Here is a 13289-nt window from a genome sequence, read left to right as displayed (position 1 = left end):
TTATCCTGTGCTGTTCATATGCTGGTATATATAGTATAAAAAGGATATGTACCGGCAATCACATTATATGCCTTCTATCACAACAAGGCAATAAGAAGAACAAAAGAACAGTAATCCATTTTTTGTTTACTGTATTATACCAACAGTTTTCTTCATAACAGTATAAATGTGACGTATGATCCTTCCCAAAGGGATCCCTCTCGAATTATGCTTGGTTATCTCCCGGTCATCATCCCCGCCACTGTCAGGCCAGCTTTGCTGTTAAACCATGTTGAATGAGTATTCTACAAAAGCATGTATCTCTGTCCAGCAACAATGCTTATACCTCCTAATCCCATTCAGCATGTAATTGAATGAGGCTTACTGAAGGTCATGTCAAAGGTCCTAATAGACAGCATTGTCAATACATAGGGAGAAGGTGAATTCACTCAATTCTCAAGTACTACTAAGCTCCAACAGGCTTAGACAGAGCTACAGCTTTGTAATAATAATAATAGTTATAATTTTTATGCATTCAGCACTTTACAGAGGACATTGGACAATTCATGTCACTAACTGACCTTCAGAGAAACTCACATTCTAATATTTCAACCACAGTCTAGAGCAAGTTTTTGGAGGACGTTAAATAACCTATATCTATGTTTTTAGAACTTCACACAGTTATTTTTTTACTTCATCAAGAGAAGAAAAGGGCATTTGAAAATTTCTTCCAGATTTGTCTGTCTTTGACCAAGATCTATGATTTTGTAATAGGCAAGGAAGCAAGAGAGAGCCCCACCGAAGGTATCCTTACTTTGCCGCAGTGGTGAGGCTTGAACAAACAAGTGATCCCAAGAGCTATGCTGGTGGTACCCTAGCTACTGCCAGGATATCCCTAGCCGGACAGATCAAAGGTGATGTTCTAGACTAAACGACTAAATCCCCTGGCCCTCCAAGTCTGGGGGTTGGACAATAGCAACCTGTTCCCTTAAAAACCCAATTTTTAAAAAAAAAACCTTCAGAGAAGCCTCGAAAATCAATATCGAGATGGATAGGGTAGAAAACTGGAGGAGGCCAAGGCTCACATTGGGTTGTAGTGCCACAGAAGGAAGAAGGTAACAAAAATGCCTGGAGGAAACCCACACAAACACACAGAGAATATCAAAACTCTAGAAGGGATTAAAGTTTAAGAGAAAATCTCTGCTGGATGAGAGTAACAGACACTTTGCCAACATGCTGGCTTATCTAATTGCTGAGATTATAATTGCTGCACCTACAAGGCAGGCACAGAGATACCAGGAGTTGTCATCCACTATTAATAGACTAGAAACACTGTTAATTGATCCAAGTTCTAATCTTAGTAATTTGGTGTCAGGAAAGAAAAATAACAGCCCTATTATTGCACAAAAATGTCTAAGAATATCTACGTCCCATTATATTCTCACCATCTGTTCACAGTACCTTTATCATTTTTTAATATTCCTAAAATGAGCTCTTAATAAACACTAATTATTATACTTGTGATAACAGTTTAAGTGTAACACGATCCAGTTCTGCATGGCTTCATTCACTTAAAGAGAACCCCCCTAATAAGAGTGATGCTCAGATGCAGGAGCTCATAAACCGCCTACAGTATTATGTTGTTGTTTCTCAGCGTCCAGATCGATGCTACATTATACAAAATTCCTTCAAGGAAACGCCACTTTGACTGATTATATTTAAGTCCAAGACAAGATGATAGCTTTCTTCTCTATGCTGATTTCGGATACATAACCTAAAAATGTCAATATCACCAAACCACTGTTTTCCACTGCTGGCTACTTGGCGTGCCCAAGGTTTCTTGAGTCCGCTCTGCAGCACCGTGATCTCGCCATGCACTGGAACAATTTGTTTTAAGTGTCCCTGGAAATTATTTTAATTCTGAAACACAACAGGAGATGATAGAGGTTGTAACCCAGTCATGAGACCCGTACCGTCTGTTGGCTTAATGCCACATCTAAATTCAACCACAGTAATTCTGCACAGTGCCCTGGTCTGTTTACAATTCAAGGGAGACTATCCCCCATTACAGCACAGAGCAGCTGCCGTATTAGTGTTATTGCTTACATGTGATGCCCTCATTACACGTGGATGTTGTCTAATGAAGAAATGAAAGCAGTAACCAGGCCCACTGAATTCCCTTCCATGGCAGAGTGCTCTAAATTGCTGTATAGTGAACAGATTCCAACACTCTGTGGCTAATTGCTCCTAGCCTATTTTAATGCAGGGATATGGATTAATTAACTAAGTGCTCTGTAAAACTGATACATAGTGTGATTAAAATTTGAGTGACACCATCCTTAAAATACCAGTGTGATCTATGGTGATCGTTATTAATTGGGGTGACAGAACTTTTTGAAAAACTGCTTAGATGTTCATTTCAAGCACATTCAGAATCGGGGACATTAGGAGATGGGAACAAAATAATCTGATCTGCTTTGCTCTAACATTTATGTCATGTCACATTACATATGTTATATATATATATATATATATATATATATATACATATATATATATATATATATATATATATATATATATATATATATATATATATATATATATACTGTACATATATAAAGAGAGTGAGAGAAAATGTATGTAAATACAGTACATTGTAAGCTTGCAAGGGCAGGGACCTTCTCCTATTGTTTCTTACTTTGCTGTAATTTACCATATGAACATGTACCACTTTTAGTGATATCTCAAACCACATATTAACTATGTATGTATTTGTACTTATATTGCTGGATGTTATGATTGTACAGTGTCTTAAACGTCTAATCTATATATGTTACCCAATATTTGTTTTATACTATGTACAGCACTACAGAAGATATTGGTGCTATATGAATAAAAAAATAATAATAATAACAATATATATATATATATACAATGTCAAAAATATTTTATGGTACTACTTGAAGTTTACATAGGCATAAAAGGGCAGCAATTTAATATGCTGAGCAATTATTTAGTAATAATAGAATATACTGAATATACTGTATCATTACTGAACAGAATTACACCAAAAAGTATTTAATTTGCAGATTAAGCCAAAAATACATCACAGGTCCCCTTAAAATATTTTTTACAGAATATTTGTACAGTAAAATGCTCTGTGTTATTGTGAGGAAGCACTGTGGGCAGGCAGTGGTGATTTTTGTAGTGCTCTGCTGATAGCTCTGTTACATAACAAGGTAGATTCCACCCTTACACAGCTTTCAAAGGAATCTGTGGGATTTAGGAAGCACAGCACAGCTGTAGGTTATTATGCAAAAAGGGAAAGGAGGGGTGGGGGGATGGATGTTACCTTTCTGGCACCACCAAAGCCATATTCCTCTGCAAGTTGTTTAGCATCCTCTTCTCCCCCTTCGTGTAAGTCCACCAAAAAATGATCGGTGAGAGCAGGTCTGCCAGCAGAGATAGTAGCACACAGCACCATGAAGCCAGCTATCACACACTGGATGAGGATTCCTCCTTTCATCTTCCTGACTTGTTCTGTAGAAGGTAAGATGTGAAGTGCAAAGGCTGCAAGTCAGCAAAGAGAATGCAGAGAGGAGAGGAGAGGGGAAAAAATGCTGAAGCAGTAAAATTAAAAGGGACAGCCAAGGTGCCTTATCCTACTGCATATCTCCTTCCAGCATCATGCCAAGCAGTGCAACTCAGCCCCTTATGTGTGTTGTATGTGAGTCTACTTCTGATGCCAAATCTGCATCTCAGCTCCTCCTCATCTATAATTCATTTCAGGCTCAAAGCCAGTATAAAAGTAGGTCACGTGTAGAGGACTCCCATCCAATGGTTTTTCTGCTGGAGGAGAGGGAGACAAGCCGAGAGCTGCACTCCTCCTTTGTCAAGCGTTGCTCATTAGTGCCTAGCCAGTGGCTTCCTGATTCAGCACCTTGGAGAGTTACTCCATGTCTTCCAGGCGCTCCTCAGCTGTCAGAAGAATGAGACGCTCAGTACCGGGGGAAACCCACTAGGGATGGGAACTGTTAGCCAGACTGATGTCATTCTCCACACCTAGATAGGGGAGAATGGAGAACTAGTACTGATGGGAGCTATTTAAGGTGGGGAGACACACAGAGGCGAGCTGAGACCTGCACAGAGCAGGGGAACCTCGGACGCACGTTCTGTAGGATTCAGCATGCAGTGCTGCCTTATTGGTGGGAATGTTTGCCTTGTTAAAGCAGCGAGCACGTATTATTTAAAGGGAACCTGAGATGAGTGACATATGGATGCTCACATATTTGTGTCCTTTTAAACAATGCAAGTTTTCTTTGCTGTCCTGCTGATCCTCTGCCTCTAATATTTTTAGCCATAGACCCTGAACAAGCATGCAGCAGATCAGGGGCTTGATTCACAAAGCAGTGCTAACTGTTAGCACGCCTGTGAAAACCCCCTTAGCACGTCTAAACATGCTTTTCGCGCATAAAACTTTACGCGCGCAAAACTTTATGCAGGGCGCACCGCGCGAAGTGCCCATTAAAGCCTATGGGACTTAGCGCGCGTAAAACTTTGCGCGCGTAACACTTTACGCGCGCAAAGTTAGCGCACGATATGATTGAGAAATCCAGTGCTAACCTACTTAGCACCCTGGTTAGCGCGTCTAAAGACTTTAGACGTGCTAAGTAGGTTAGCACCGCTTTGTGAATCAAGCCCCAGGTGTTTCTGACTAAAATCTGACTGGATTAGCTGCATGCGTGGTTCAGGTTTGTGATTCAGACACTACTGACCAGAAAGATCAGCAGGGCTGCCAGGCAACTGGTATTGTTTAAAAGGAAATACATATGGTAGCCTCCATATCACTCCCACCTCGAGTTCCATTTAACACTACTTTTCGTGCACCTAACTTTACTTCTATCTCTATTCATCTCTCCAGAGCTGGGACAAGGTCCTCCAGCACCCAAGGCTAAGACACCAAAGTGCGCCCTTAAATCCCACTCGCCCCATCACACACTGATTGCTACTAGACTAAGAGGCCCCCCCCCCCCCCCCAACACCTTCATCTCTAGTTATCTGGCTTGCAGTTACTGTCATGTGTCCCTCTTTCTTATTTTTCTCTGCTTCAAACACAATAGGGGTATGATAGCAGAGTGAGTTGTGCACTCTGCACCCTGAGGCTGGAGCCTCTCTCACCACTGCCTCGGCCTTGCATCTCTCTATGTATTACTGCTTTTTGTTGTAGCTCAGTGAACATATTTGGGTTGGTTCATGGTTCACTGAGGTTGGAAAACATATGTGATTTAAATGGAACTTGAGGTGAAAGGAATATTTAAAGGGCACCTGAGACGGGGGATTTAAAAAAAATTATACGTACCTGGGGCTTCCTCCAACCCATTCCAGGCTGATCGCTCCCTCGCCGTCCTCCTGTGCCACTTTTATCCTCTGTAATACGTCCCCCAAAGTCCTTCAGTCGAGGCCAGTCAGCACAGGCACAGTCCTGCTGTGCACGTTCCCATAGCTGGGAGCAATTTGCACCTGGCCAGTAGTACTGTGTAGGCTAATAATGTTCCCGGCAACAGGAGTGCAAATGGGGGTGCACGCATGGCCAGGCTGCACATGCGCAGTACGTCTTAGACCAAAGGACTTTTCAGGCTAAATTGCGGAGGATCCAGACGGCCGAGGAGGACGGCTAGGGAGCGATCAGCCTGGGGGAGGCTGGAGGAAGCCCCAGGTATATATAATTTTTTTAAATCCCCCCGTCTCAGGTTCCCTTTAAGCTATCACATTTAAACAATATCAGTTGCCTGGCAGGAATGCTGTTTTTTCTGTCATCAGCAGTGTCTGAGTCACATACCCGAAACAAGCATGCGGCTGTAGTAATTCAGACTTCAATCAAAGTACCTTATCTGCATGATTGTTCTAGGTCTACCATATAGCTAAACGTATAAAGCTAAGTACACACATGCAATTACTGTGGCCAAGCTGGGATCAGGAATTGATCCCTCCTGGGGACAGTTCGGGGTTAATGCTGTACAGACACATCACTAGCCTCCAGGCTAGTGATGCGTTCTGTTACTGTGGAGGTGGGTGGAGGGATGACGAGTGGCGCACAACGGGCTGGCAGCAGTAAGGAGAGAGAACAATGGTGCCAGGCAGCATTTGGCGGAAATGATCCAGCATGCCAGATCTCTCACTGGTGCATTGGGGAGGGGCTTCGCCAGTTGCCACTGTACACACAGAAGATTCTCGGCAGAGGCGTTCTTCAGTGGCCGGCTCGGCCATGTTTAACCTCATGTGTTTTTGAAGTTTTAGAGCCACAGCAGGACAGCCAGGCAATTGGCATTGTTTAAAAGGAAAGATATATGGAAAGATATATGGCAGTCTCCATATCCTTCTCAGCTCAGCATCCCTTTAAAGTATACCTTAGACAGGTAAAAAAAAAAGTTGTATACATACCTGGGGCATCCTCCAGTCCCCTTCAGGCTGATCAGTCCCTTGCCATCTTCCCACGCCGCCTGGATCCTCCGTTAGGCAGCCCGGTAATTTCGCAAGTTGGCACCAGTCAACGTAGGCAAAGGTTCCGAACTCACCCGGCGACGGGAGCACGATGAGACATGCACAGCTGAGCCATGCAGTACGCCCAACTTATTATTTTAAATTACCGGCCCACCTGGCACAGGATCCAGGCGGCATGGTAAGACGGTGAGGGACCAATCAGCCTGAAAGGGGCTGGAGGAAGCCCCAGGTATGTATATCATTTTTTTTTTTACCCGTTTCAGGTTTCCTTTAAATACATTTTAACTTTTAGCCTCCGAGAAAAAATGATCTGCACACTCGCTTTTCGTATCTATAATCTACATACACTATATAGCCTAGAGACAAATAGACACACACCTACTCTATCTATATAAAGTGTACAGGCTGTAAACAGACACTAATGCACACAGTTCTCTCTCTCACTTTCTCTCCCTCTATATAGTATATAGGTTATAAACACCCACACACACTCAGCTCCACTCTCTCTCCCTGCCTCCGCCCCCCTGTCTCTCTGATCTGCAGAATATATGCTATAGACAGACACTCCCAATATTGTGAGGGCTATAAACAGACACATAGCCACCAATTCCCCTTAATACGATATAAATAAGCTATAGTCAATGTCTATCTAAATGATTACTACTTCTGCTATTAAAGCACACACAGATACACTAAACACACACACAAATTTGCACATTCTAACACAAAAGACACAAACGCACTATAGCCTGGTACACACTTTCAATTATGGTTGGCCAATCACTGACTTATTGTACCACCTTCATGTAGTATAAGGGGTTTACCTACACAACCTGCTCATAGTATCCAATATCAATTATAATAAAAAGTGTGTACCAGGCTTAGCATTAGCGGCACACTCAAACACACACACTAAAGCCTAGTACACACTTTCAGTCATGATTGGCCAATCACTGACCAGTTTTACCACCTCCATGTAGTATTAGGGTTTACTTACACAATCTGATCATAGTATTACATATCTGTTGACCCTCATACTACATGGATGTGACAAAATTGGGCACTGGGCAGTGACTGGACAATTATAACTAAAAGTGTGTACCAGGCTTAACATTATCAGCACACAGACACACACACATACTCTAACACTATAGATACTACACACACACTGACACTATAGACAAACATAAACACACACACTAACAACAGGCACATACAGCAGTAATGAAGGTTTTAAAGTGAACCTCCAGACTAAAAATCGACTCAGCAGCACTGAAAAGGCTTAGTGTTTCTTTAACAGTTTCACAGCATCAGAACTTTGTTTCTCTTATACAAGCCTCATTTTTAGCTGCACAGAAGAAAACTGGCCGGGCATTTTTCCCCTTAGGCCCGATTCACATTAGCGTTCGCTATCAGGATTTTCCGGATCGGATCCGGAACACATACTGTACAAACGGAACGTACGTTCCGCATAGCAATGTAATGTCTATGCGGACGTTCACACGCGTCCGTTCCGTACGTACCGGAGCCGGATCGGATCCGGACTCTTTTCCAACATGCGCTATTTTTTGGGTCCGGATCTCCGGCCCACGCATCCTGACCGGAGCCTGACCGGAGCCTGACAGCACCATCAGGCACACAGAAACCAATGGGGAACGGAAGGCACAGAACACACTGCCTACAAAAACCTGACATTCTACCCCACTTCCTATGCGTATCCAAGCGGCCATTTCGGATGGGGACACATGGGCCAAGCATGTCTGGAGTGGAGCAGCAGTGACAGACGTGCTGGAGCTGTTTTGGCAGAATGTCGGAGGTGGAGGTGAGGCCTACAGCGGAGGAACCTGATTCTACAGGTGCACCAGGTGCACCTTCTGCTGACCCCAACATTTTTTTATTTAATTTCGCTATTTTTTGCCCACGGATCCTGATGGCAGCCTGATGCATGCCTGATGCAAACGGACCGGATCTTGATCGGATCCTGATCGGAACCGTACGGTTCCGATCAGGATCAGGTCCTGATCCGATCAGGATCAGGTCCTGATCTGATCAGGATCCGATCAGGATCCGGTCCGTTTGCAAGGCAAAACGCAAGTGTGAATGGGGCCTTATGCTGTGCAAAGCATGATGGGATTTATGATGTTATTGTTCTCGTTCTGCTGTTTTGGTGCAATTTTTTTTTTTTACATTTTTAATTTGACATTTGAAGCCTAGCGTGTGCAGCTGGGAGGAGTAATCAGGACACAGGACAGTTGGAAATGTGTCTTCTGCTCCCTGTCACCTCCTTTCAACCAAAAATATGGCTGCCCCCATGATAAAGATGCCAGCCCCCATGAATCACAAACATTTGCCGGTTCTTTTAAAACAGGGTGGGTAAGAGATTATATTACCTATCTATTCTAGTTAACATAACTAATGTAACTTAATGACAGTATGTTTGTTTAGCCTGAAGTTCCCGTTTAAGAGGAACTCCAGTGAAAATAATGTAATAAAAAGGTGCTTAATTTTTACAATAATTATGTATATATGATTTAGTCAGTGTTTGCCCATTGTAAAATCTTTCCTCTCCCTGATTTACATTCCGACATTTACCACATGGTGACATTTTTACTGCTGGCTGGTGATGTCACTGGAAGGAGATGCTCTTTGCTTTTTTTTTAGCAGTTGTAAACAGTTGTTATTTCCCACAATGCACCAAGGCTCCCACAGTGTGATGTCAGTACCTCAGAGCTGTGAGACCTCATTTGTAGGAGGGGTTCCACCACAAAATCAGCTATACAGAGCCCCCTGATGATCCATTTGTGAAAAGGAATAGATTTCTCATGGGAAAGGGGGTATCAGCTACTGATTGGGATGAAGTTCAAGTGTTGGTTACGGTTTCTCTTTAAACGACAGCAGCAAGAGGTAACTCTTCTATGTCTTGCCTAGGAAATGAGGCGGTGCTAACAATCAATTACTTGAGAAAAATCAATCCAATGTAAGAAAAAAAAACCTGCACTGTGAACATTTTATTCAATAGTCCTGTTTCTGTGACTGGTTTTGCCATTAACCTTCTTGTAGTGATATTGCCATCAGTTCTGATGCTGCACATCTCAGCATGCCCTACCTACTCCCTCGTGCTTTGCAGCAGGCTAATGGTTTTCATGGGTGAATAATGTGAAGATGTAGGCAGCAAACAAAATTAGCGGCTAAGGAAAAAAATGTAAGCCTGTCTGTGTTCTCTCCTGCTAAGCAGGCAAAGCGTTAAACGCAGGTTGTACTTAAAATGCATTCCAGAGGGATGCTGTGAGCAGCCAAACAGCAGAACTTCAAAGGAGCTGTGATATGTGCATATTTCATGAGGTTTTATTCTGAGCCGTGGAACTGCACAAATGTGTAGTGAGCACAGAATGCTTTATCTGCTGTGATAGTCATACACAATCATTTAGCATGCTCAGTATATGGCTTTTTCTTTTCTGAATATAAAACAAAAATGTATATGTGTTAATTTTATTGGCTACTGAATGTATTGCAGCAGGGGTGGACCTACCATTAAGCCACCTGAATCTAGTGATTTAGGCGGGCGGCGTTTGGACAAACAGTTTGGGCCACCCGGCACCTGCTTCCTCTTCGCTCTCCCACACGCCTTCCTGGCACACTCACTAACCTGCTCATCTACGCATACCCGAATCCCCGTCCAATCAGGCAGGGGTGCTGGCACCAGACCAGCCAATCACAGCCGACCGCTGCTCTTTTTGCTAACTGGTGCCTTGCGGACGGGACCACTGCACTTGGGCCAATCTCTGCACTTGATCAGTAGCAGTGGCTAGAGATGGCCCGAACCTCTGATTTTTGGTTCGTGAACTTCCACAAAAGTTCGGTTCGCGCAAACTTTCGCGAACCGCAATAGACTTCAATGGGGAGGCGAACTTTGAAAACAAGAATCACTTATGCTGGTCAAAAAATTGATGGAAAAGATGTTTCAAGGGGTCTAACACCTGGAGGGGGGCATGGCGGAGTGGGATACATGCCAAAAGTCCCGGGGAAAAATCTGGATTTGACGCAAAGCAGCGTTTTAAGAGCAGAAATCACATTGAATGCTAAATTGCAGGCCTAAAGTGCTTTAACCTCCTTGCCGGTCTAAAAAATCCGGCAAGGAGGCAGCGCCGCACTTTTAAAAAAAAAATTTTTTAAATCATGTAGCGAGCCCAGGGCTCGCTACATGATAGCCGCTGAGCAGCGGCATCCCCCCACCCACTCCGATCGCCTTCGGTGATCGGAGTATGCAGGAAATCCCGTTGAGAACGGGATTTCCTGCAGGGTTTCCCCGGTCACCATGGTGACGGGGCGGGATGACGTCATGGACATCGGGACGTCACAGGGAATTCCGATCCGCCCCTCAGCGCTTCCTGGCACTGATTGGCCAGGCAGCGCAGGGGTCTGGGGCGGGGGGGAGCGACACGGCGCGGCGGATTGCGGCGGATCGGCGGTGAGCGGCGGCGATCGGAAGTTACAAGCAGCTAGCAAAGTGCTAGCTGCTTGTAACAAAAAAAAATTATGCAAATCGGCCCAGCGGGGCCTGAGAAATCCTCCTGCGCAGGTTACCCCGAGCTGAGCTCGGGATAACCGGCAAGGAGGTTAAAACATCTTGCATGTGTATACATCAATCAGGGAGTGTAATTAGAGTACTGCTTCACACTGACACACCAAACTCACTGTGTAACGCACCGCAAACAGCTGTTTGTATAGTGAGGGCCATGCTGGACTGGTGCACACCATGGCCAGAGTGCAGGCCGTGGCAGTTTTCAAGCCCATATGGTCACCGGGCTGTGGTAGCTCAATGATAGAACAGTGACTGTCAGGTAGGTATATACAGTGATGGGTATTACAATGTGCACCTGTCACACACAGACAGGTACCGGACAGACTCAGTGACACTGCGTGCGTTCACGTAGGTAGGTGGGTGCACTGAAGTGAACAACAGGTAGTAGTAGGTATATGCAGTGATGGGTATTATAATGTGCACCTGTCCCACACAGACAGGTACCGAACAGGCTCAGTGACACTGCGTGCGCTTACGTAGGTAAATGGGTGCACTGAAGTGAACAACAGGTAGTAGGTATATGCAGTGATGGGTATTACAATGTGCACCTGTCACACACAGACAGGTACCGGACAGGCACAGTGACACTGCGTGCGCTCACGTAGATAGGGGAGTGCACTGAAGTGAACAACAGGTAGTAGGTATATGCAGTGATGGGTATTACAATGTGCATCTGTCACACACAGACAGGTACCGGACAGGCACAGTGACACTGCGTGCGCTCACGTAGGTAGGTGAGTGCACTGAAGTGAACAACAGGTAGTAAGTATATGCAGTGATGGGTATTACAATGTGCATCTGTCACACACAGACAGGTACCGGACAGGCTCAGTGACACTGCGTGCGCTCACGTAGGTAGGTGAGTGCACTGAAGTAAACAACAGGTAGTAGGTATATGCAGTGGTGGGTATTACAATGTGCATCTGTCACACACAGACAGGTACCGGACAGGCACAGTGACACTGCGTGCGCTCACGTAGGTAGGTGAGTGCACTGAAGTGAACAACAGGTAGTAGGTATATGCAGTGATGGGTATTACAATGTGCATCTGTCACACACAGACAGGTACCGGACAGGCTCAGTGACACTGCGTGCGCTCACGTAGGTAGGTGGGTGCACTGAAGTGAACAACAGGTAGTAGATATATGCAGTGATGGGTATTACAATGTCCACCTGTCACATACAGACAGGTACCGAACAGGCACAGTGACACTGCGTGCGCTCACATAGGTAGGTGAGTGCACTGAAGTGAACAACAGGTAGTAGGTATATGCAGTGATGGGTATTACAATGTGCATCTGTCACACACAGACAGGTACCGGACAGGCTCAGTGACACTGCGTGCGCTCACGTAGGTAGGTGGGTGCACTGAAGTGAACAACAGGTAGTAGATATATGCAGTGATGGATATTACAATGTGCACCTGTCACACACAGACAGGTACCGAACAGGCACAGTGGCACTGCATGCGCTCATGTAGGTAAATGGGTGCACTGAAGTGAACAACAGGTAGTAGGTATATGCAGTGATGGGTATTACAATGTGCACCTGTCACACACAGACAGGTACCGAACAGGCACAGTGACACTGCGTGCGCTCATGTAGGTAGGTGGGTGCACTGAAGTGAACAGGTAGTAGATATATGCAGTGATGGGTATTACAATGTGCACCTGTCACACACAGACAGGTACCGGACAGGCACAGTGACACTGCGTGCGCTCACGTAGGTAGGTGGGTGCACTGAAGTGAACAACAGGTAGTAGGTATATGCAGTGATGGGTATTACAATGTGCATCTGTCACACACAGACAGGTACCGGACAGGCTCAGTGACACTGCGTGCGCTCACGTAGGTAGGTGGGTGCACTGAAGTGAACAACAGGTAGTAGATTATGCAGTGATGGGTATTACAATGTGCACCTGTCACACACAGACAGGTACCGGACAGACTCAGTGACACTGCGTGCGCTCAGCTCACGTAGGTAGGAGGGTGCACTGAAGTGAACAACAGGTAGTAGGTATATGCAGTGATGGGTATTGCAATGTGCACCTGTCACACACACAGGTAGTCACTGAATGTGCTGGGCCTGGCAGTGGCACACACAGTAGGATTTACCAAGGCTGTCTATGCAACACAAGTGTCAGTGGGACACACACACAAAAAAAAAAAATAGATCACAAGAAGTTTAGCTCTCAAAAGAGCTGTTGTGGGGTGCTTTTTTAGC

General features: G+C 44.9%; 1 protein-coding gene across 1 annotated transcript in view; it reads right to left on the bottom strand.

The window, feature by feature from the left end:
* Positions 1 to 3914, bottom strand: part of PCSK2 (proprotein convertase subtilisin/kexin type 2) — a 277467-nt gene extending 273553 nt beyond the window's left edge. Inside the window, exon 1 of the mRNA XM_068232302.1 lies at positions 3335 to 3914. Within this exon, the coding sequence (XP_068088403.1) occupies positions 3335 to 3508 (174 nt within the window). The 5' untranslated portion in view covers positions 3509 to 3914. The remainder of the gene's footprint in view (positions 1 to 3334) is intronic.
* Positions 3915 to 13289: the final 9375 nt, after the last annotated feature.

The sequence above is a fragment of the Hyperolius riggenbachi genome, chromosome 4 (assembly GCF_040937935.1).
Source record: "Hyperolius riggenbachi isolate aHypRig1 chromosome 4, aHypRig1.pri, whole genome shotgun sequence".
NCBI classification, from domain to species: domain Eukaryota; kingdom Metazoa; phylum Chordata; class Amphibia; order Anura; family Hyperoliidae; genus Hyperolius; species Hyperolius riggenbachi.
This window is presented reverse-complemented; position numbering and strand designations above follow the sequence as displayed.